At 44.4% G+C, this 25,907-nt stretch overlaps 1 protein-coding gene across 4 annotated transcripts in view; it reads left to right on the forward strand.

Moving 5' to 3' along the window:
• Positions 1–25,907, forward strand: part of fgd4a (FYVE, RhoGEF and PH domain containing 4a) — a 54,146-nt gene that overhangs the window by 20,793 nt on the left and 7,446 nt on the right. For 2 of the 4 annotated variants that reach the window (XM_070972666.1, XM_070972668.1), the window contains exons 2-5: positions 10,451–10,534; positions 19,186–19,338; positions 20,686–20,887; positions 23,518–23,917. In XM_070972666.1, coding sequence (XP_070828767.1) covers positions 10,451–10,534; positions 19,186–19,338; positions 20,686–20,887; positions 23,518–23,917 — 839 coding nt within the window. Of the gene's footprint in view, positions 1–5,461; positions 5,543–10,450; positions 10,535–19,185; positions 19,339–20,685; positions 20,888–21,275; positions 21,443–23,517; positions 23,918–25,907 lie in introns of those variants that run through there. The other 2 variants (XM_070972667.1, XM_070972669.1) reach the window with 2 other exon arrangements.

Genomic DNA, 25,907 nt, shown 5'->3' on the forward strand with positions numbered 1-25,907 from the left:
CAGATTGGATTAGCAGGCAAAGACGTATGCAGATTCACAACACATTCTTTTCCCCACCTCCCCACCACCTTATGTTGTTGAATGAGGTGGGTGTATGATAAACAGCCGAGAGACAGAGGTAGTGTATGAGCTTGCAGTGTCACCGCTCAGGGAGAACCTGTAGTGTAAGCAGCATGGGAACAGAGACGTATGAGAGAGCTCTGAGGAGAAGCTGAAAGGAGGAAGGAGAGCCTCACCACAGTGAATACTAATGTACACACGAGGACACAAACTTTACCGTCTGCTTCTGAGAGCCCTCGCGTCCTCACAATGTGGCTTATTCTTGCATTTTTTAGCAGGTATCTGTGCACGACTGTCTCTGTGAGCATAATGTGTGGATATAAGTCCCCCGTGCCCTGTGTGTGACTGCTGCGCTGTCAGCAGCTGCAGCTTTGTCACCGTGGATTCATCATCCTCACTTTCCTCGCCTCCTTTCACTCCCCTTTACCTGCTAGATTATTTTATTTATGTCTTCATCTCCTCTTTGTCCAAAGGCTGCAGCAAAAATGCTGTGTCATTGCCCTGCACCGGCATCATTAGTTTGGTTTGTGGCAGCCAATCGCCTTGTCATTTTGTCTTCACTGTGTACATTGGTTTGTCGTTTTGCTGAGCCTCCGATGACACAGACCAGAAATGCTGATCCTTTGTGACACTTCATTCCACCAGGACGTGTCAGATTAAGCGCTGCGTGTGCACGTGCGAACGCAGAAAAGCAGATGAGTCAGTTTATATGTACTGTGGCTTTAAATATGGAGAGTCCAGATCTGCTTTAAGAGAAGATCTTTTACCATCACAGTGTCAGAAATGAGGAAGAAAGGACGTAATTTCAGTTCAAGCATGATCAGTCAAAAGGGAAGTTGTTACATTAAATGTTAGGGGTTAGTGTGTCTCTGTTTGCCTCATTAGTGCCCCAGTCTTGGCTTGAGGCTCGCCTGCAGGCTTGCTTTCAGGATTGCGGGGTTTTCTGTGCATTCCAGCTCTGCGCTGAGAATATGGGCTCCAGTGCCTCCAGTCAGAGGGGCTCATTCATACTGAGCACAATGATTCTGTTTGAGCCGCAAGTTTTTACCCACGCTGTTTGATTGCCATTATAATCAGCATCTATTTACTTCATCCATAATGCATTGAGTCAGATCTGCTTAGCATTAATGAGTCTCTGTCGCTTACCGCTTCCGCAATGCGCTGGAATCAATAGGAGATAAACAAAGAGACATTTAAGACAGATCAAAATGAAGAATTCATCAGGAGTGTTTTCATTAGAACCGTGATGTGTTGAATTCATTGACTGTCCGTGAAGCACCGCCCCCATCAGTTACTGTTGCTGCGCCTGGCGAGCTTTCCAAAATGAAAAGCCGTGTCTGACAGAGACAGACAGAAGCAGCCTTCTCATTTCTAGCCAGCAACCATGGGACACGGCAGCTGTCCCCTCCAGATTCTGTCAGTTGCAGCTAGCTTGCTAATGAAGCTAACGTTAAGCTGACTCCTTTTAAAACAGGAACTTACCAGCTGATGAAGGAAATAAACTGTTGTTTTTTTGTTTGTTTGTTTGTTTTGTTAGAGCTAGTTAGTCCTACTATTATGACAAGGAATGAAGGAAGGACTCTCATTTATAACTGTTTGAATGTTTAACAAAGCCTACTTGGACAAGCACCAGAAAGATCAGATGTATTCTTTATTGTTTTTATTTTCAAACAGGATGTTTCAATTTTAATATTACAAAAGCTTTTAGGATGAGACCTATACAACTAATGTGACTGGCAGACAATATCTCAGGTTTTGCTGGATTGTACACATCCCCAGATCTAATAAGGTGCTGACATTACCCGACATGCTCTCTCTAATACACTCCTGATCAAAATTTTAAGACCAGTTGAAGAATTTACATTTTGCACTGTTGGATCTTAAGAAGGTTCTAAGTAGAGCTTCAAAATGCAAAAAGAAGAAATGGGAGTGAGACCAAAAAGAAAAATTGAGTAGGCAGTTTATCACAAACAAGTATTAAACTGAAATAGGCTGTTCATCAGCTGACCAAAGGTTTAAGACCACAGCATTTAAAAGCCCAAATCGCCGCAAAAATGTGGATTCAGTGTCATTTTCTGTCAGGTATCCACCCTGTCACGACCTCCTGATGGCAAAGGCAAAAAAGCTTTCTCTCTTTGAACGCGGTCGGATCGTTGAGCTGCACAAGCGGGGCCTCTCGCAGCGTGCCGTTGCTGCTGAGGTTGGACGCAGTCATTTTAAACTTCTTTAAAGATCCCGTGATCCAGTGCATTCTGTGTTGACATTGTCGAGCAGCATGAGTTGTAACCGGCATAGGATGAGCAGTAACAACTCACTCATTAACATCACATCGTGAGAGTTTCTCATGGGGTTATTTCTTGAGATGGAGCTCTATTTTTAAGGTCAGGAAGTGCTGTACTTTTGCTGAGCAGATGGAAATTTAAATGGTTATTTCTGTAAATGTTTTGCTTAAAAATGGGTTGCATGGACACTGAATGGAAACATAGCTCAATTGTAGAGAGAAATGCCCTCGGGACATGAGGCTCTGCAGGGTTCGACTTGACGGAATTAATACAAATATGAGAGCGCAGCTGGTGTCCTTGAGTTTACTGAAGATTATTGCTTTTTATAGACACATTGTTTTGGGGTTTTTTGTTTTCTTTACGAGTAATGGTCTTTCATGCGGGATATAGGTCACTTTCACATATCTGCTTTTAATCTGTGAGACATTTCAAATCCATTTGAACATGAACAGACTGGTCTGCTGGGGCCCAGTCACACGTGGTGATTGGGTGGACAGGATATTGATTGACACATTTGGGAGCTCCTGCCCAGCAGCTGTGATCTGTTTTAAAAGGTAGACAGACAGGTCGCAGGGGCGTGGAGGAGGAGGTGAGGAGAAAGAAGGCGACAGGAAAAGACACAGCAGGCCAGTATAGAAAAGAAAAGAGGTGCAGTGAAAGGGAGGAGGTAAGAGAGAGAGAGAGGATGAGCGAATGACTGCCTGTCGATGTTATCGCATACTCTAATTCCACCAATCAATCTCCTTTTCAGTGCCCAGTGACCCAGAGTCCATTATCTCTACACTGCTGTTTGGATCTCAATTACGGGACTCTCATCACTCTCTCTCTGCTGCTAACTCTGGTTTTTGTACAAATTCACTTCAGGTTTCATACTTTTTTATGTTACTTATGGAACTAAATGTGACTGCCGCCTGATATCCAGATACCAGCGTTCGTTTTATCACACATCTGTCTGTCTTACCCTCTCTCTCTTTTTTTATGTGTTCCCTGAAGTGCGGACAGGAAGCAGCCAAACGAGGGTCCCGCGGTTTAGGTTCAGGACCGGAGCATACCCAGTCGCCCTCTTGGCCTGCCCTCATTAGACATGGGCTGGAGAGCATGTTTAGATCATGCTAAAAGCTTATCTTCACATGCTGGGGCCATGTATGAAACATGATGGGACTAATGTAGATGGACAGCGGCGGCACATGATGTATGAGTTTTATGAGGCACATGTTGAAGTTAATGAAGGGGAAAAAGTGCACAGAAAAAGGAAGACTTGAGCTGCATTTGGCCACATAAGGCCACTGTTCAGTTTCACTTCAGACTATTTATATCTGCAGCTGAAACAATGGCTAAATCAGTGGTTTCCAACTTGACAAGCTATTGGTTTAATGTGGACGTGAACTGAGAGCATTTCACAAAGGATTTTTAAAGACTGAAAAGGTAAACACATCTATTCTCAGTATTTCACAACAGAAAATCTAAAAGTCAAAGCTTCAGGAATCACTAACTTAGCATTGACGCTGTGCATTTAGCAGCTAAAGCCTCAGCTGTTTCCATTAGGAGCTGGTAGAGACCAAAAAAGGAGCTGTAAGGAAAGCGCTTGAATATTCAATGTGCTCACACATTTCAGCTCGACAGTGTGATAATCTGTCAGTGTGTTTACAGCTTGTTGGCCTGCCCCCAAGTAGCAGACAATCAATCATAGTAACTATAATCAATAGTCTATGATGAAGCCACCGAAAATTATCATGCAGCTGTTTCCAGCTAAAAAGCTCTATTCCCTCCGGAGTTAGTGGAGCCCAAACCGGAGCTAAAAGGAGAGGAATATTAGCTTCGTGTTTGCCAGGAGGGAACCACTTCACTGCATCACGTTAGACATGCTGTAAAGGCTTTGTTGAGTGGCTCATTCTCTGGACAAGAATTCATTATGGTGAAATGTTAGATGGAGAGTGAACTCCATGCTATGCTGCATGAGATGGAGACGTGGGTCTCATCTGGTTGCCTTGACCACATAAAGCTTTTTCAAGGCCTTTTAATTTCACTCTATTATGTTTGTGGCAGAAAACCATAACTCTTTGGTAAATGTCTATTATGGATGGATGGCAGAGGAGGCAGACAGACGCATCTGGTCTCATTTAGTAGCCAATCTCGTCTGTGTCAAGCACGAAAACCTCAAACATGTGCTCACACACACGCAGAGACACACGCATTACCACCAGCATGAACCTCAGGATGATTAAAGGGGTGTGACTGGGCATATTAATATATTCTCCCTTTCCATTATTTATGAGTCACATTTGATTGGTAGTTATCTCAATCTAGGGCAGCCATGCAAATGAAGCCGAGGTTACTTTGCATTCTTGAACAGAAACAGTCTTTTTTATATTTAATAGTATTTATTCCTCTTAATTACAGGATGATAAGTGCACATCCCCCTCTGTGATTTAGGCGTTTTCATTTCATCACCTGTTTTTGCTGCAGTATATCATGGCTGAGATAAGGTTAAAATTGGGCTTTGGGGGGTTTGTGCAGTCAGATTTGTGTGATGTAGTCAGTGCGTGAGAAGATGCAGTCGGGATACACGAGCAGAGGAGCACAAAATGGGCAAAAAAGACGAAGACGACGCATTTCATTAAAGTAGGAAATGTGTTTAATAATAAGTTGTTTGACTATTTGGCAGGACCGCAGATGGTTAAATATTAACTGTAACCCCTGGTTAATTTTTATCTTTCTCACTTCTCCATCTGCATGTTCCTCTTTCTCCTTCCTCCACCTGTCCGCACCAGTGTTTCACTGCCTCCACCTCCTCCTTCGGTTTGGCTCCTCTTCTCCTTCCCTCTTCCCACCCTGGAGTGACGCTGTCCTTGAGTGCTGGCTGTCCTTCAAAACATTATTATGGAAATGGTTAACAGTGACTGCAAATCTTGAAGGACAGCTTCACTCTCCTCCCTCCCCCCCACTTCTCTCCCACACCTGGTGACTCTGGTTTCCAGGGAACCGGTTTGTACAGTGACGGAGCAAGCACTCCAAGGGTTTGATGGGTAAATACAGATATGAAGTAACCACCTGACGGGGAAACTTGTGTCTGAGGAAAGGACCGTAATTTCCTTCTAGATGCTGATAAAACTGAGCTGAGGAGACATTCATGATGGATAAACATTGTGTGGTTGACAGGAGGGGGCAAACCCAGCTGTACTGGAGAGGAGTGCTCACAGGTACTATGTTTTTTGTTTTTTTTTGTTTTGCTGAACAAGCAGGCAGCTCCAAAACATCAAGAAAAAGCTTATTTTGGTTTCAGTTAAGAGATTTGAGATGATCTGTGAACCGATGGGGGGGGGGGGGACAGAGAAAGTGCTGATTTTAAGACAGAAAGCAACACACAGGTGTTGCCAGACATGTGGATCCATCAGAGTGGGTGCAGTCACCTTAAAACATTTTAAATATGCAGGGTATCTGTTGTGAGGAAGTCGTGTGAGTAATTGCTCGTGACATTAAAATGTGAATTGAACAGACTCTTTATTTAAAGGAATTTAGGTTTTCCTTGCTCACTACGTCCAGAAGATGTAAATAATAGTAATAAATTAGATAAAACTACTATTTTTGTGTCAGCCTGTGTGACTTGCTCAGTGACCATAAATTAATATAATGTATTGTTTCATTCATTCATTTAAATGCTAATAATGGGTAGACCCTGTACATTTTAGCAAATGTTACTCAGACAGCAGTAAAAAGTGCATTTTATGGGGACTATTTCCAGCTGTGTATTAATACACATTTGCTTCTCAATTGATAGTTTTCATGGGACTGAGTCAAAAACTGAAATACACTATAATTCCCGTGTTAATGGGTTTTATTTTTTGGAATTTTTGGACAACAGTGGAGGCCTGTAACACAGAGGAATACGCTGCGTCAGGCTGTGGCTACAGTGGTGATAATGGTTAAAACAGCAGGATCGGTTAATTGTTGGCTTTGGTCTTTTCACAGGATTTGTTGACTCATTGTAGAGTAATGTTTTATTTCTGGCATCTGGTGCTCTAAACAGCAGACATCCATAATCTGTAACGTGTTCCTAGATGACCCCAACTCCATATTTTCTGATGTGAGGTACAAAGCAGATAGACGTAGAGTCTTCAGTCGTTTGGCGTTCACCCCCGCAGGTGTCAGTCAGAGTCTTCTTGTTGCTTCAGGGCTGTTATCAGCAGCTGAGAGATCGACTTATGTGTGATAACAGCTTTGTTTACAGCATGTTTCGATGGTGAGATACAACTTATACCCACACACAGTTTGAAGATTTGATAGATCATTAACTGACCGTTATCTGTCAAGGCAAAGTCACGCTGTGCTTTTTGATCCACCTGTATCATTACAGCTTTAACATTAACCACAAACCACCGATTTATAGTGAAACTGGAATGATGGCGGCAGTGCCACAGTTTTCTTATGTAATACTCAAGTAGTTTCGGGACAAGCCAAAGCTTTCCCTGAAAGAGCTGATGGGATTGCTGTGAACGTAACTGCTGAATTAGATTTTTATTTTCCGTGACTGCCATCGCTAAAGGATTTGCTGCAGTTTGCCACCTGTGCTGATGCATGTTTAATTCATGACGCTAAATACAAGAAGCTGAAGCCCAAAGACGTACAAGTGGTGGATTTGTTTCTTAGTTGGCCCGTGAGGTTTGCTATAAATCTAACATGACAGAAATACCTTTATTTTCACTTTCACCTCTGCAGTGGTCTTCAGTTTGCAGTAAACGGATGTGATGTCAATGAAGAAAATCTAGCTGTCTCAGTTCTGCAATTTCTCTCACAAGATCAGTCCTTTTTTTCTGAAGTTGTCAGCCATTTTCAAGAAATTGTCATGAACTCTGCTGAAGCGTAGAGCCTGACTCTTCGTATACAGGCCTTCTGGTGAACTGTGAGGCTGGTGTCCGCACTGAATGTGCTGATATGTGCAAGTGCAGTTTCTCTTCTGAGCTGTGGTCAGAGTTGCCAGATTACAGAATGTGAAAAACAGGAAGTTGACAGACAGGAATAGGAAGTTTAGGTTCAGGCCAGTAGCTGGAGCGGTAAACTCTGCCCGTCATACATCATCATTGAAGGAGGTTTCCCCCACACCCACGTCTCACAGAGCCATTCGTCTGACCTTTATGTCTGTCCTGGATGTTGTCACTTACGTCCTGGCAGAGTGTGTGGTGTTTTCCTCTTTGCATGTGTGTTTTCAGTGCTGACACAGTAACACACCCCCGCCTCAGGAAACAACAGGCACACGATGGTTGTGGTCACATGGCAGAGAGTCTGCTGGGGGGGCTCACAGTTGAGTCGGTGGGATGTCTCTATAGACAAGTGTCTGATATTTATGTAATGCTTTCCATAAGCTGCTTATGTGTGTTATATTCTGAATTCTGAATTTATATAACAGATTGGGGTTCAACTTAATGTGCCGTACACACACACACACACACACACACACACACACACAAGCACACACACGTATAAACTATAAAGTTGATGTGTGTGTGAGAGAACAGCAGGCAGGCCTGTCATGAGGAGTCCAGATGGTGGGTGGAGAAAGCCCTCCTTTAATCCCTGAGCCAGGATATCATACCCCCTTTCACACATGCACGTACAAACGCACACACACACACACACACACACACACACACAGTCATCTGTGCCTCCTCGTGGCCCCACGCTGAGTTCGTCCACTTTCCTTTTACGTGGCATTATCCACGCTCCATTATGTCAGTTCCATGTCAGTACTGACGCGATAAATACTCGTTTGGTGCATTAAGGGAAATAATGACAAGTGATGTATGGACATTCTACGAAAAGATGAACTCAGTGGCAAAATATGTGTAAACAGACTCATAGAATTACCCCATCATGCTTTCTTCTGCATGTTTTTTAAGATTTTTTGAGGGATCTTTATGAAAGTTTGGTGCATATTGTTTCTTTACTTTACCTGATGTTCTATTCTGTTTACACACATTTTGTCATAAAAATCTGTCTGAGTATTGATATTTTAGAATTGAAGAATAAACGTTATGATTAAAAATGACAGTTACAGTATCGGCCTGAAGATGGTGTGACGTTAGGGGCCTTCACATGATAAGAAACCAGGTCTCTTCGCTCACCGCCAGCGAGCGGAGGCGGCGGAGCTCAGGTATACGTCATCAACAAGTGCGAGCGATTCACCGTTGCTAGGCAACGCAAGTACTTCCTTTCACTCCGGAAAGCTAATCGTTGTTTGTAAATTATTACACACAGTGTATCTGAGTTTGTCGCAAAATAAGGCCCTTGCAGTAGCGTAGTATTAGTAGTTGTAGTCGCTATTCCAGGCAGACGCAGTAGTCACTGCGTCTGCCTGGAATAGCGAACGTACACAAACAGCTAAGCTAACGTTAGCATTGTATTTAGCTTAACGGTAGTTCGTAAACGCTGCCTGGAGCTGTTATCTTATTGGTTGCGCTTTGAAAGGTCAGCGGCAAACGAGGTCAAAGTTCAAGTAATTTGAACTTTGAACTTTGAGCGCAGCGGTAAGCGGCAGATCCGAGCGGTGCGCCACGCCGAGAGTAGCGGTGACGCTTGGTCGGGCGCCAGGAAAACAATAGGACAGCCGGCGCAAAGCGTTTTTACCGTTGATCATGTGTAGGGGCCTTTAGAGTCAGCAGCCATGCTGGTGGCTCTGTATTTGAGCTTGAGCATGCTAGCTCATGCTAGCAGTAATGTTTACTATGTTCTGTGTACCACTTTGGTTCAGCTGGTTAGCATGCTAGCATTTGTCAATAAGTAAAAAAAAAAACAAAGTAGGCTTCAGCTGAGGCTGATGGGAATGTCGCCAGTTTTGCAAATACTTGGTCAGAGACAGAAGTATGGCACAGGTTGTAATTTTGACCTGATGATGCCACTAGATGAAGCTGAATTCGTCTTGACGACGACATGAATGTCTCTACCAAATTTCATGAGAATTCATCCAATAGGTGAGATTTTTCCCGCTGAACAGCAAACAACAACATCATGGTGCGGTAAGAAAATCAAAGTCACGAGGACTCGTCTTCTGGGAACAGGAAGGTCTGTAAAAATGTGTTCATGTCCATCCCGTAGATGCTGATTCCCTGAATAGATAAGTGAGTCAGTTTCATTTCCTGGGGACTATGAACATTTGGAGGAAACTTTATGCCAGTCCATCTGATTATTGAGATATTTCAACCACGGCCAGGAATAAGAACAGTACATTTTGAGTTATTGCACAAATCAAAACAAAATTAAACTTCAATTTAGAAAAGATTTTCTACGTTTATTGCTGCAGTTTACTGATCTGCACTCTCTTTCCGGCCAACATATGTTGTTATTGTTAGGACTGATTGGTGTCACTGTCATCGTCACACTGAGTGAAAGCACATCGAATGAGTGAATGAAGCGAGCTACCGTAACTTCACAGCTGTTACGTTGTTCTACGCGGCACATGTTGCTTCATGTTGGCAGGTACGTTGATAATTCTGCAGCTTTGATGCCTCATAGCAGATCAGGCCATAGGTTTGTGCATGTAGGTGTGTGTGCGTGCATGTGCGTGTGTGTTTGGAGGGGGCTCGCTTATACTCACGCGGGCCCATCATTGTTTTTACGATCGCTGCTATTTTCTCTTTAATCTTTTATGTGCACATTAAACGGCTGTGTTGGAAGAGTGTTAGCTCTCCCCACGGACGATGCCCCACATATCACAGACAGACTAATTAGGGTTTGGGTCTCCAAGGGGCAGTATTTTCCTTCTCATTCTCAAAACCAACACAAGTCTACCCCTGATCTTGATAAATGCAGCTACCAGAGGAGCGCTCCAGAGCTCAGATCTCCACTTCCATGCCGGTCTGGCTTGCTCCTGTGTAGCCCAGAGAGCCTGATGGAAGTCATAAAGTAGCATGGTATGCTTCCTCCTGCCTCGTATTCCTCATTTTCATCTCTTCTCTCTGTATCACTGAGTATGTGCTCCTCTTAAATAAAACATGGGGTTGCCTGAAACAGCTTGAAGCTCCCGCCTGCTCCAGTATTAAAATATCCTCCTGTTCCCTCATTTGCTTTTATGTCTTTTTATAGTGATTTTGTTGTTGTTGTTGTTGTTGTTGCAGAAAAGGAAGACAAAGCTGTTTGTTTCCAGTCCAAGAATGCTGATGAGGAGGCCTGTGTGGCGGTGAAGATCGAACACTCCAGAGGTAGGCAGCATCCCCTTTACTCGCCTTGCAGCCACTTTTCTGCTTTTTTGATCTCTTTCTTCTAACTGAAGCTTTTTCGGATGATTTTGCCACAGAGCGTCGCCCTGGGTTGTCATTTAATAAGTGTATCGCTATTCACAGTGAGGAGCTTGCTCATTTCCTGTGGTGTCTGTATTCGTGTTGATACTGACGCTGTCCATTTTGTGATATGTCTTCTTAAAGTGTGGGAGGTAAAGCTGAATTAAGATGCAAAGCTCTGTTACTCGACAGTCGATAGCTCTGATTCACAGCAGGAAGGCTGCACATATTTGCATGTGAAATCAATATCACGCCGAGAGTTTCGAGCCTTTTAGTCCTTTTTAAACCAGATCAAATCCAGCAAGATCCTCATTTTCTCTTTAGCAAATCGGCTGCAGTGAAGTGAACTTTGAGACGGGGCTGATATGCAGAGAGGGGAGGTGGGATGGTGCTGCGAAGGGCAGCATGAACACTCCTCCCTGCGGCTCACAGCTATGCAGGGGTGTGAAGAAAGCTGCGTATCAAACGTGTGTGTGTGTGTGTGTGTGTGTGTGTGTGTGTGTGTGTGTGTGTGTGTGTGTGTGTGTGTGTGTGTGTGTGTGTGTGTGTGTGTGTGTGTGTGTGTGTCTGGGGCTCACTGTAGTCAGTATCAGTGTGATGAATGGTGTGTCCCCCAAGCCCCAGTGTCTCCCTATTTTTCACCTTTTCTCACGTTCTGTCCCCTTCATGTGATCTTGTCCTCTCCTATAATCCCTCTATCCTTCCACCCCTCATTCATGTCTTTTCATCTGTCTGTCTTCTCAGGACTTGTCCATTTTCATCGTACCCTCACTCTTCCTTCCTTTTTCCTCACCTTTTGCCTTTAACTTGTCTGTACCCTACAAAATAAATCCCACTGTTTCCAGTTCTCTATCCTCCACCTTACACTTTCTTCATCTGTTTCAGCTCCCCACACTCTGCCCTCTTTTTCACCTCGACCCCCCCAACACTTTGTCCTCCTGTGCCTTCTGGTTCAGAGCAGACTGGGGTCCTAATCTCGCCCTGGCCCTCGGATTAGGGGATGAGGCAGGGTTAATCTGAAGAAAGTCTGAGTAGTTGAAGTGAAACAGCTAATCCCCCATGCCTGGTGGTAATGGTTATCTGTCACCCTGTCTGTCACTTGTCTTACACACACACACACACACACACACACACACACTCATTGTGTGTGCCAGCGTGACGGATAAATGAACGCTTCATGTACCAGGGTAGAGCCAGACATGCACTGTTAGTATACACTCTAATCTCACTGAGTGATGTAGGGCAACAGAAATGGTTGGAAACTGGGTTTTGTGTGTGTGTGTGTGTGTGTGTGTGTGTGTGTGTGTGTGTGTGTGTGTGTGTGTGTGTGTGCGTGTGCGTGTGCGTGTGTGAGAGAGAGAGAGCTGCAACCTAATTTCTTAAACTTAATATTAATGAGAGACCTGGTTTCCTTCATTGAGGCGTCAATGAAACATCAGTTAACACTGATGGAGAACCTCGACTTCATGTTGACACTCGAGTGTGTGTGTGCAACAAAGAATTCAGACAGGCTTTTTTGCTGTAACAGCAAAAAAATAAATTACTCGAAAGGTCTGAATAGCCAATTCTGGACAGTTCACTAGAGTGAGTGGATAATTCACCAGAAACCAGACCTTTCATTAAACCATCAGGCTAAACTGAGGGCAGAAATCAGAAAATGGGCTCTTTTTAACTGTGGGAACGTTAGTCTTAAAACATATTTTCATTTATCAGAAATGTTAAGAATTTAATTATGAACGACAGCTGTGCTGTAAATAAAGGTAATTTAGAAGGAATTTAGTGAGTGGAATGTCTACTGGTCAAACTGGTTTACTGGGAGAGCAAAATGATGCCATTCCTTCCAAGTCTGCTGGGCTGACGCGTAAGGCACATCGGTGAACATTCAGGTTTTAACAATGTCTGCAGTGTGTGTGTGTGTGTGCGTGCGTGTGTGTGAGAGAGAGAAAGAGAAAGAGATTATGTATACAAAAAAAACAGCATCAGCACACACACACACACACACACACACGCACACGCACACACACCCTCACAGATGGCAAGACGACAAGAACTATTTGTCACATCAAAGCTGTAAGGGTGACTTAAATTAGGACTTCCTGTGTTCCGGTGTTTTTTGTAACCACGCAACAGCTCACGTAAACATACAACGCTGTCAATCAGCAACACCTCAGTAGCTCTGCACATACGTACAGAAACACACGGACATGGAGAAGCTCGAGTCGCAGTTCCCCGTGCTGACTTCTGCAAAAGGTGCGTCTTCTTCGTGGTAAAGCGCCGAATGTTCCTGCGCCGTGCGTTTCATTTTCATACATATCATCTGCAGCTAACCTCGTACGCTGTTAGCGGCTTTCACCAGAGGCACATTTCACATGACTTTTCTCTCATTTGTGTCAAGTCGCTCAGTTTGTCTTGTTTTTTGCCTTAAATATTTGCACAAGAAATGCGCCCGAGGAGGAGACGTCAGCGGGGTGGTGGTTTGAAATAGTAGATGAGAAGCGTTGGGCTTCGTTTGGCTTCATCAGGCAGATGAGAGAGCTGGTGCGTGGCGCGACAGGCTGCTTTACTGTGCTGTCTGTTAATCATTGATCAGGCCAACTGACTGATTCCAGGAACTGACAGAAAGAGAAGCGCAGTGGCCGTTATACAATCGGGTCCGAACTCTACGTTCGCACCAACACTCTCAGCAAATGTTTAGTTTGGTCTTTTATGATCTAATTAAACAGATGAGATCAACAGGTGAGAGGAAGCGGGCGAGCACTAATTCACAAATTCATGTTCCCTGATGACTTGGTGAATTTCTACATGCTAACACTGAAGACAGAGATCTCGCCATGTGGGAATGTGCAGCTGGACCCTCAGTGGCAGATTAGTAGCTTGTAAAGTCTTCATGTTGCGTGTGTGTGTGAACCTCTGGATATGTGTGTGTGCACGCTCAGTGTGTGTGCCCCCGTACTTGTTAAAAGCCACTTAAATAGAGGGTGTGTGAGCGAGAGTGAAGGAGGAGTCTCTGGCTGCTCTGTGAATCTCATAGCTGAGCTGAGTCACCCAGCGGCAGTGCTGCCTGGGAAGATCGCATGGAACCTAAACTTAGCGCTCTTCTGGGACACACACTCCCACACACACACTGAGGATACACTGTTTTCCTGTCTGTCTCCAGCACAGGGTGAGTTCATTCAGCGGGAATTTTTACCTTAACAGAATATTTTAGTGGCACTCTCAGATTGTCTCTCCTGAGTGTCGTCCCCTCTCACTTCGTATCTGTTAAATCTGCATGCTCTCAGGCCGACCTGCTCTTTGATGTGTTGATTTATGAGAATGTTGCAATGTTTGCACTCTGAAACTGGCTGAGCCTTTGATAATGAATCACCTACACATGCAAACGGGACCACTGCACTCTGGAATAGATACTCTGGATTTGGCTGTTTACTTCACATCACTCACACTTCTTCTATTAATCTTCTGCTCTCATATTTCCTTTAGCTGCGTAGACTCCTCCCAGACAATCCTTAATATGCCAACCCATTTAATAAGAAGAATCTGAATTTTTAAAAAGCCCTCTCAGATCTTCCTTCTGATATGAACGTCGTGCCTGTGGGGCCGCGAGGCGAGAGGACAAAGCCGTAGTTTCGATCCGTGTCGAGCGCTTCTCCGCCTGGAGTGTTGAGCTGCTGGCAGGGTGGGGACACGCTGCGCCTCTCAGACAGGTGTGCCTTTTGTCTTTTCTCACCTGGAGCTCTTACGCTGAAGTATCAGCACAGATTTTGCAAGCAGGGCTTTGGGAGGAGGGACAGAAAGAGTGAGACAGGCACACGTAAGAGACAGGTCAGGCAGGACTGCTGTCAGCTTTAGGGTTTCCTTTAGTGATGCGTTGCCGATTCCCCTTCTTTTGCATTGCTTTCACCAAAGCTGTGCAGTTTGGTGATATTTTGTTTGTAATAGTCACTCTATCTGCCACAGCCTCGGCATAACCTGCTCTCTGTAGCAACACGAGTTTATGATTGGTTTGACAGGAATTTGGCTGCAAGCTTTCTCAGACTTGTTTTCCTACTCACACAACATGTTAATCTTTACAACCATCCGCACAGGTAACGTGTGTGTTCAGAACATGGTGCTTTTAACCTTTAGTGGGGTGGCTGGTAAATATTATTGTTGAATATCATTAAGGGGCTAACGTTGCTGTTAGCTGCTGAACGTTTCATAGCTGGTGGTAATGCCTTATGTGACCTGTTCATTGGAATGATATGACCTTGTTAGCAGCGTCTTATATCACTTTGTTACCCCCAGCACTGTTGCGGAGACGTTGATGTAATGAGCACATGACAGAAAAGTCTTGAACATTAACTAAACAGTGTTTGAGGAGAGCCTGGGTGAGATTAACTGACTGACACACCTGCAAGCCTGCAAAGTCTGTTTGTCTCGTGGTGTTTTCTCAACAACAATAAGATGGATTGCCGTAAAATTTTGTGTGGACATTGTAGAGAGGCACTTTAGATACTTTATCAGGTTGACGTTTGAATTCTAAATCAGCATTCGAATGTTGCACAACTTCTTGTTTTTATCTGCGGATAAAGTTTAGGCGACACCAACATTATGATTATTCTACTACTTGCAGAAAGACAAGTGGCTGCGTAAGATTGTTTCCGACTTAAATGATCCAATTCCCAAGAGTGTCGCAAAGTCCAAAGTGTTTATTTGTGTCTGTGTATTTATGTTGACAAAACGGACGAGTTCTGTTTATTAGAGAAAGTTGATTTAAGAAAAAAAAAAATCATTTAATCCAACGAACCGCTTTATTCAGATTGTGGATTCTGTCTTTTATTTAGGGTGATGATGTAGTCCAGCTGCAGGAGCATACAGCCATAGAGTCTGGCCGATATTGGGATGACTGTTTTTATTATTGATGCACACGGAGTCGACATTTGTTCCTTAAATGTGCCTTCAGATCAGGCTAATGCAGTTAGCCTGATTATAGTAGGTGTGGGAGCACAGTCATTCATCTTCTAGGGACCAAAAATGGTATAAAATTGTACAAAATGTTATGGGAATTCATCCAGTAGTCATTTTGCTTCTAGCCATGGTGTTGACCAACAAACTATTTTGGGCACATGCTGGGATGATGCACTATTTTCAGACAGAGTTTGTTTTTTTTTGTTTTGTTTTTTTTTTGTTGCAGAGAAAGATATTTGTGTTGGAGTGAAGCATTCCTTCAGCCTCCTTTGCTGCCTCTCACTAAACTCATTCCTCAGCTGCTGTGATGTGGCAGAGCTGGAGGGCTGGAGGCTGGGGGAGGGGGGGGTGATGCCTTTAATGTTGTAATACTACCATAATATTGACCACACAGTAGCACGCACACATGCACTTAGCGCACAGAGCTCACTTCAACCTCATAAGGGTATTCCTTGAAAAAGAGGATGGATCTGTTTTGATGTTTTTTTGACGTAGCGCTGCCTGACCGAGCTGAGGGAAGATGCTGTGCATGTTTTTAGATAAGTGCAGGGCATATTTGTGAAATCAAAAGACGCTGAGTACTTTGCAAACCAGCGCAGGTTCCCTGTCTTATCTCCACTGCACGACACCTGACCTTTACGAGCGCATGTCTCATTTCCTCACACTCGCTGTGTCACTTTTGGATTCATTGAGACAGAAGCAGATGCCTTTAGGCTCAGTCCACTCTGCAGAGAGACAAATGTTGCATCTTCTGAAGGAAACAGGCTAGTTGCCATGGCAGCGAGTCTCACCATCCTCCAACGAGGACAGAAGCAAAGGTCGAGTCTCAGTTTGACTTGCCAACTCCTCGCTTCCTGGATTGCAACAGCACACAGTGTTTCGCTTTCTGTGCAAGGCAGGTTGCCTACAGTGTGTAGAATAAAAGTTACCATACCATCAGCTGAGTCCTTGTCCAGCAGAAGTTCCTCTTCTTCACATCAAAAAGTCTTCAAAAAGATCCAGACAACAGGGCTCCGTTTTCCCGTCACACAGATGGAGGAGGAGAATCAAAGTGTTCCTGCAGGGTGGTGGCTGACTGCTACTAATTTACTGTACATGGCGGTCTGTCACTTGTGCCAAGTAAGTTTTAATGAGAAGATTCCAGAATGAGTGTGTTTCCAGGAGCAGCAGTTCCTGCCAAGCAAGCCGGTTCTGAGAAAGGAAGTAGTGTTTGTCTTGTTTTTGCTGTAAAAAACTTGTTTCATCACCCTAAAGATCTGATCCTAACTCAGAATCATAGTCTACACGGCTGACGGACGGGTTGGCATGCAGGTCTGAGCCTAATCCCTTTGTATTTCCAGCTGTGATGTATCTACTTGTATTTCTATTTCCATCTCTTTTTTCTTATCTTGAGCAGTAACAGTTAAAATACCGACACGGCTCGGGCAGGTTCAAGTGAAAGCCTCCAGTACAGCTGAGGGACTGGTGTTTGACACCGTTAATAACAATCCTAGGAGACAGAGCCAGGCTGCGCAGAGCGGACCCCCTGCAATCTTCCAGGATAAATGCCATATGCGGAGCACAATCTGCAGACAGAGGTTTTATTTTTAGCCATGTACGTATAATATGGTGCATAACTTGTTGCTGGTTGTTTTCTTATGATCTCTTAATGTGGCCACAGGCAGAAGCCAAGCACGTAATCAAGAGAAATTCCTGAGGCCGCCTTCAGAATTGATTGGTAATTTTGGGGCCATGTTTAGAAAGTCTGCTCTCCCAAACACAGCGTGGGACCGTTTCTAGTCAGACAGTTGCTCGAGCTGTTGTCTTTAATTACGGTCAGGCTGTAAAAATAGAAACTGTGACTATATGATTCTGTGGTTCTTGTTTTTTTTTCTGTCTCTCTCTCTCTTTCTGTTTCAGGCTTGGTAAGATAAAGATCACTGTAGGGAAAATAAATAAGGCGCCCCAAGCAGTAACAATAAAACTGCATCTGGAAGGGTACACCACATGTATAGTACATACGTTTTGTACTCCAATGCCAGTTGTTCATAAACTTTAGAGCTGCAGCTGGCAGTTGTTTTTATCAGTTGCTTATTTTCTTGAAGGATTGACAAATTGTTTGGCCAATAAAATGTAAGAAAATAGAGAAAGATACTTGTTACAATATCCTAAAGCCCAATGTGACGTCTTCAAATATCATCCAACACTGAAAACCCCCCAAAAAACAATTTCGTATGAAACACATAAGACAAAGAGAAGCAGGACAGGTGAGAAACTGGACCTCGAACAGGTGAGATTTCTAAAAGAGCCTTATCTTATTTGATAATTCTTCGGAAAGTGCAGATGCTTTTTAGCTTGATCTATTTCTGGCCATGAAACTATCAAGACATTAAGACTACTTATCAATGATTTATATTACATGAACAGAAAGTGTCTCTTTCCATATTAGCCTCGGCAGATCAGGCTTTTCAGACACAGACGCAGATGAAAGCAGTCAGAAATACTTGTCTTTGCAAACGTGTAACTGTGAATCCTTCAAGCTCCACTGGGCAGCTCATCTACTACACACACTGCTTATCAATACAAGTTATCCAGGTGCAACACTACATCGATTTGTGCATCCAACCCATACATCAGCGCCACTTGTTAAACACCCATTTCAGTGACCACCTTAAATGGAAGCTAATGAACTAATAGCTTGTAAAGTAATGAGCACATTCTGCCTCCCAGCAGCCGTAAATGGGCATTTGCCTTACAGGTCTGCACTTCTAAGCACACGTGTTTCATGTGTGTGCGCATGTGTGTGTGTGTGTGTGTGTGTGTGTGTGTGTGTGTAGGTGTGAGCTCAGACAGACAGAGGTAGATTTAGGCTACCGTAAACACTGCCAGTCGCTCCATTAAATCAGTCTGTCTGCTATCTAAACACTGATGCTGTACCATCTGCAGCCAGCTGCTTGGGAAGAGGCCGGCTGTAGCTTATCGTCAGCGGGATCATTAGCTGGATAATCAACTGAACTGTCTGACACTCTCCAATATTTAACCTGCAGCTGTTTGTCCTGAACGCATTTGCAGCAGTGAATACACACACAGTCTGCCCTGTGTATCCTGCGATTGTGGTGGAAGGGGTGAGCTAACGGAGGAATTATCTCCGCGTGTGAGGCACGCTGAGGCAAATGAAAGGTTTTTAGAAAGCCACGGTGATCCTTCAGGCCTTGAAAGATTTCATTGTGAATTTAAATGAAGCAAAACAAGGCTTGTAATTCATAGCCTTCAAAGTAAAATGAAACACTGTAGCACAAAAATCATTCAGCTCGCTCAGCGTCTGTCTGTCTGTCTGTCTGTCTGTCTGTCTGTCTGTCTGTCTGTCTGTCTGTCTGCCTGCCTGCCTGTGTGTGTTCCGTCTGTCTGCAGTGATTTAGCACATTTAACCACATGAACTCCAGTGTTTAGAGCATTTCCTTTCCATGTAAATCTGTTATACCTGTTTACACCAGCATGACACACGGTATTGTAGCTTTAGAAACAATGGCTACATGAAGCATTGTATTATGTTTTTGACATAATCTGTATCACCGCTTCCCTTTCAGCGACTGAGACGCTGTGACGTTCTTGTTGTAATGGACATGCTTTCTCTCTCTGTTCTTCAGCTCTAGGCAGCAATCCGCCGCTGGAGCACAGTAACCCACCCAGCGTGCAGGCGTGTCTGAGTCGGGCGGCCGGTGGGACGTCTAACAACAGCAGGGGAGGGGTCAATGGAAGAGGCCCCGGCAGCAGGCCTCAGTCACTGTCTAAACCACAAGGTACATAATGACAACTCAGAACCGTTCAGCCCAGCAGTGCACAGTGGGAGGGTCAGTGGGCGTGATGGCGTCCATCTATGATTTACATGTGAAGTCAGTGAGAAGGTATCGGCACGCACGTGCTAATTGTCTCAGGGTGACCTTTCTCCTGCTTCATATGGTCTTCATATGGTGTGTTTGCTGAGTGTGCAGTTCTCTAGAAACACTATAGATTCTGTGTCCTGGGACACCAGCAGTGGAGGAAGTATTCAGATCGGTTCCTTAAGGAACAGTACTCGCTTCACACTCTGAAAATACTGCTTTACGAGTAAGAGTCCTGACTGAAAATGCTACTTAAGTAAGAGTAGAATCAGGAAAATGTCCTGTACTTATTAAAAGTATATAAGTAATTATATAATAAGTTATACCATTTATACTATATTATTAGATGATTGCACATTAGTGTAAATGCAGGATTTTACAGTTGTAGCTCGGTGAGGTAGAGATGATATTTAACTGTTTCTATAGTTGCAGTCTTGTACAAAACTAATGATGACTTTCATCATGGTTTAATCTGCTGATCAATTATCTGGTTTGTAAAAATCGACACCCAAACCTCAAAATTATTACAAATAAATTCAAATAATTTAAAAGAAAAGCAGGACATCCTCACATTTGAGAGGCTGGAGCCATTAAAAGTTTTTGCATGAAAAATGATTTAAAGGATTATCAAAGTATTTGCTTATTCATTTTCAGTCAATCAACTACTCGACTAATCGTTTCAGCTCCACGTGTAGTCGTGTTCTGTTGGGTAGTTTAATTCATGACTCAGCATCTTATTTTATAAGCACTTTATATGTTATATATATAAATAATTGCAGTGGAGTACAATATTTCTCTGACATGTAGTGAATTAGAAGTAGAAGTACTTAGTTACATTCCACCACTTTACGCAGTATACAGCGTGGCTCCACACATGCTCAGGCAACCACAGGAAGAGTGAAAACAGGAATAGTTATATAAGCTGTCCTGAGATCAGTGAACCTGTCCTCTCCTCTTCATTCTGCACAGATAAGACAGAGACAGAGCTCCATTCTTTCTGCTGCTGTAAATCATACAGGAACCGAGTTCGTAGTTCGTGTGATAAGAGCTGAACTGCTCAGCTACTCTACGCTGAGCTGGGTTGCTGATTTGATGCATTTAGGGTGTCTCGTACAGCTCGGTGTCCTGCGATGCATCAGTTGGGGTAGTTTATACCGCCCCCTTCAGGTCCAATTCTGCATTGCAGTGACATATTCCCTGATGAGAAAAATCAAGGCAATCATCTGCATCTAGCAGCATCTACTTTTTCCTCTGCCCACTCTCCAGTGCCTCCAAAGCCACTGCACCTCCAGAGCCCAGTGACGGACCTCCCGTCCCCACTGGGCAGCATCCGGAAGCCACCGCTTAGACCGGGCATGGAGGAGGGAGGAGGAGGAGGAGGAGGAGGAAGAGGGGCTGCGAACCGGGAGAAAGCCAGGGTGAAACACTCCAAAGTCTCAGACCTCATCAGCCGCTTTGAGGAGAACAGGTACAGTAAGGCCTCTTTACTTCCTGGTGGTGTGTGTGGTTGGCCTTCACAGAGAGACAGTATGTGTATGGGAGGAATTGCTCATTTCATCTGATACCCATCGATCTATCTATCGTGTCATATTATGCAGTGAAAGTGGCTCTTCAATATTGCTCTCACTGGTCACGCAGTCTGTGACTGGCATAGCAATATCTCATACAACAGATGGATGAATAACTCCATCTACGTCACTTCATAGCTTTTGTAACCAAACGACCTCTTTCAGGCTGTTGCTGTAATCGCAGTGATGGAAAACTCGGTCTTTCCTAACGTTTCCTACGCCGGTTATTTCAAGGATGAAAAGCAGAAGTTCTTCGATCAAAGTCCTCAGGCTGACTCACTGATAGTAGCCCAGACGAGAGCTGTAGACAGAGCAAGCAGAGATTAGCCTGCGCTCCGCAAGCCAGGCGTTAGCGAGGGGATGAAAGGAGATTTGTACAGGCGAGGGGAAACACGGCTCCTCATTCTGTTGTGGGACAGCACTCAGTGTTGTGAGATGAAGCCTAGGAGAATGAGGTAGGATCTCTTTGACTGTCTCACCTTTAATGTCTCTACTTTGATCCCATTGCCTCTTAGTGACATGGAGATTTAAGTATTCTGTTGGCTGTGCTTTTACACAAACTCTTCCCGGCTGAAGGTACTAATTCTAAAGTAGGAATAAGTGAGAAGCATCTCAGGGGCTTCCAAGTGTTTTCCCCCTATTTTCATGCATTGCGTCTTGTTCTTTTCCAGGTCGTGTAAGTTTAGACTGTAGCTGTGGCCGTGTCTGTGCGAGGGAGGCCCGCTGACAGCGTTGAGAGGCGCAACAATGGTGCCCTTGTCCCAACAGCTCATGCAGTAGAGCCCAAAAATATTCAGTCTGCAGCATTTGCATGCCCACGAAGATTTCACTCCTCATCTTCCCTCTGTAGCCTATTCCAACTCATCTCTGCCCGGATCTCTGAAAACAGAATAACAAAATTAAGCAGAATCCCACATCTTTCATCACATTTTCTCGCACTGAAGCGAGCTTAATCAGAGCGAGCTCGTGTGTTTTTTCATTCAGGCTCTGCAGGGCTGTAGGGATTAGCCCTCTAGTGGCCCTGGAGCAGAAAAAAAGAGAAAGGCCCACAGCTTCCCAGAACAGAATTAGCCTACTAATATACTAATCTGGTTCACATGGCACTTGGCTGCCTTAAAGGCACCTTAAAGGACTGCTACGTGGCAAGTGAGGCTGTTCTAAATTCTTGTCTGGTTCAGCCTGCTTTAAAACACCGTCATGTAACGGAACACTTACTGTGCTATTTATATGCAAAGAGGAACTGCTGTGGGCAATCACCTACACACTACAAAGTGAAGTTGTGCGTGCATTTTTCAGCAGCTTTAAACTGTATTTACCAGTCGGGATATTACTCCGTCTTCCTCTGAAAGGTATTGTCTCACGTCCACACACCTCAGGTGGCCGACAGCCCAGAAGTGAATCATCTGTGGAGTGTTTCACCAGCTTGTTGTTCCTCTATTTATTCATGCTTCCTGTTTCTGTCGGACGTTGACAGTCAGCGCGCAGGCGAACGACGGCGAGGTTGAAAATCACCTGCGTGGCTGATGCTTTTTTGTTGTTGGTTTTTTTTTTGTTTGCATCAGTAAAAGTTAGATAACAGACACAGTATTTTATCTCTTGAGTCTTCTCTGCTAGAAATGGTAATGCTCCAAGGGCTAGAGGCTTTTCCTAGAACTGACGTGGGGACAGTTTCGCGACAGAGGTGAGATCAGCAGAGCTGAGCTAAGATACAGTAGCTTCTGTAGGTTGTGGCTTGCTGTAAGACCGGAGGGTTATTTAGAGGGAAACAGCTGGACTGACTGCCGGTGCAGGATGTCGAGCAGATGAATGGTGACATTGTACGTGTGTGTGTGTGTGTGTGTGTGTGTGTGTGTGTGTGTGTGTGTGTGTGTGTGTGTGTGTGTGTGTGTGTGTGTGTGTGTGTGTGTGTGTGTGTGTGTGTGTGTGTGTGTGTGTGTGTGTGTGTGTGTGTGTGTGTGTGTGTGTGTGTGTGTGTGTGTGCCTTTGTGTTAATCTAGCTTCCATTTCTGTGCTGGTTTTCAAATTGTCTTGCACAAACTGTTTTTTCCATTTCATTCATGTTCAAGCAAAGAGATAAAGAGATGTTACAGCACAATATATAATGTGGGTCCTCCTTGGAAGTAGGACAGGATCTTTCTCTGGGGGGTAGTGTTGTACCTCTCCCCCTCCTCCTGTCCTTCTCATTACTGTACCTCCATTCCTCCTCTGCTCTCTCTCTCTCACACAGACACACAGAAACACACACACACACACTTCCTCTGCATTACACCAGCTCTCAGCAGCCTCATAAGACAGAGAAGTTTGTGCATCTCCACAGTTTTATTTTTAACTCTCACACTCACATGCAAAAGCTCTCTGCTTACCGTTGTGTCTGACACTCCCTGATCAACGTGCCAGCCAGAGAGAAGCTACCGAACACCCTCCTGTAATCTGTCTTTTCTCCTTTGTTTTTTTTTTTTTTGCTTGATTCTCTCTGTGCTTTTGTTGTATTGACCGACTTCCTCCTTTGCCTTTTCCTCTGTTCCTGCAGCAACACAGAGAACAAGAGAGACGGCTCACCGCTGAAGCAGATCAGCAAGTCGTCCAACTGCAGCCCAGCTCACCGTGCCCACCAGAAGCAGACAGAGACCGGCGGCATTCAGGAGAACCACTCCTCTGCACCGGCTGCGCCACAGGATGCCCACGAACCGGCTTCTAACGGGGTGGTAGCGCAGATGGAGCAGGACAAGGAGAAGGGGGACAAACAGGAGAGGTACAATGAAAGCGCGAGGACAGAGACTGCCAGACTGGTAAATGGAGATATGGGGGACGGGAGCACGGAACAGAGTGATGATCACTCACTTCCACACACGGACAGGACTGGTACAGGAAGCCACACTGAGAATGAGGACAGTGAGCACAGGAACGAAGAAGGGAGCACAGACCAAAAGGTAGGTGCATGTTTGCTGCATGACTTTCCATTTGATTCCCCTGCAGCTCAGTTATCTGTGTTTAAATCCTCTGTGTGGTGCATTTAGAGCCTGACAGAGCGTCTCATTGCTCTGACTCTCTGAAAGACAAACCGTCAGCATTTACTTATGTTCTGGGCTTCCAGTACAAGTGAATCTTCTGAACTAATTCAACTGCGGGTTACCGTAACATTGTAAGGGTAGAGTTACAAGGGTGAGCGTGTGTGTCTCAGAGGGGTCTTTATATGTGAAGGCCGAGCAGATGTCGAACACTCGAGCAGCTGAGATCGTGCCTCAGAGACGTCCCTCTGCTGTTGTCCACAGATTCTAAATATCTCAGGTTCAGATCAACCTCTGTTTCCTCCTCAGCCACACAGTCTCCGTGGGACGGCAGAGGAACAGCACACACTTTCACTGGTGCTGTGGCCCTGAGAGGGAGCTTTGTCAAGTCGAAACTTGGCGATGAACTCGATTCTTCTTTGTTCAGACTTGAGTCACTGCATGTTCTCTGGCCAAATCTGGTAGCCAGTCAAGGCGTTTGATCAGTTCCGTCTGGATTTTTTTTGAGTGTCTTTGTTCCAGTGATTGAATTTCTAATCAGATCGTTTGTTTGTGCTGTTTGGAATTAATTTGATTTGGCATACAGTATATCTCCTCTTTGTGTTGATTAGCTCAAAGCAGCTTCTTAAATAATGACTTCCTTTCATTCTTCTTATTGAAGATCTTACATTCATTTGTGCATTTTGCTTCAGTGCTCAGTACTGAGATCCTTTACTGTAGTGAAAGTACTAAAGCCATGTAAAAATACTTCAATCCCAGTAAAAACAGGAGGGTTGACAGCTCTGTCACAGGCATCTGAAATGTGAAAGGGACCCCAGTTACACAAAAGTACAATTACACACTGCTTTTCTCTAAATGGTTCCAGTGAGGAACGTCTGGTTTAATCTTTAAGCATCAGTCTTTATGCATTCCATATTAAGAGCTCATCAGGTTATTTTGTTTGGAATAACTTGAGTCTGAAAGGTAACTGGTAGCTGTCTGATTACTGTAGTGGAGAAAAAAGTACAATATTTCCCTCAATTACTGAAGTAAAGTACCTCATGATAGTACTTAAGTACGGTAGCTGACTAAATGTACATTCCACCTGTGGCATTTTGTATTCATGTGAGTCTTTATCGCTCAAATGTGTAATCCTCCAGTGACCGGTGTCTATTTGAAAAACACAATGAATTGCATTCTTCTTCCTCTGAAGCACAGGATGCCTGGAAAAATAATCTCTCAGAAACTTGGCAGAGAACTAGTAACATCATTGATGTGTTGACAAATGAATTATGTGGAAAGGTGAGGCTGAGTGTTCTCAGGCCACTCGGAACAATATTTCAGAGGAAGACGGCGCTTCGCTGCAGTTATTCATAGTGTGAAATATAAACCGCCAAGGTCATTGTGACTATAAACTGTCCGGGCTTGCTCCATTTCATCGTGTCAGTGTGTGTGTTTGTAGAGTTTGAGGCTGCAGTCATTGTCTGTCACACTAACTGACCTCTGTGCTCTGTGAGACATGTTTGTGTCTGTGTTTGATTCGGTGTCATTTCCCTTATTCTATAATTTCATTTCCTGTTCTGAGAGCCTCTGCTAGGCCACAGCACAGCGCTCTGGACACACACATCAGTCCTGCATGCTGCTGTATGCAGCAACAGTGGAACAGCATTTAATAATGCAAGCTGTGCTCAAACAGCAGAGGAGGCACTGAGGCGTTGAACCTGAGTCAGGACAATAAATGCACAATTTGCAATAAACGTTTTCTTATTGACATGCAGAGGATGTTGTTCCTCGGCTGTTACTCTATGACGGCTGTTTTAAAGAGTGCGTGCTGTGAATCCAGTCTTGAATCAGCAACCTGAACCAGACAGGAGCATGGTGAGGGACAGGAAACAAATCATTCGTCCCACTTTACCTCCACTGCATGTGTCCT

This window comes from Chaetodon trifascialis, chromosome 10 (genome assembly GCF_039877785.1).
Source record: "Chaetodon trifascialis isolate fChaTrf1 chromosome 10, fChaTrf1.hap1, whole genome shotgun sequence".
Lineage (NCBI taxonomy): Eukaryota > Metazoa > Chordata > Actinopteri > Chaetodontiformes > Chaetodontidae > Chaetodon > Chaetodon trifascialis.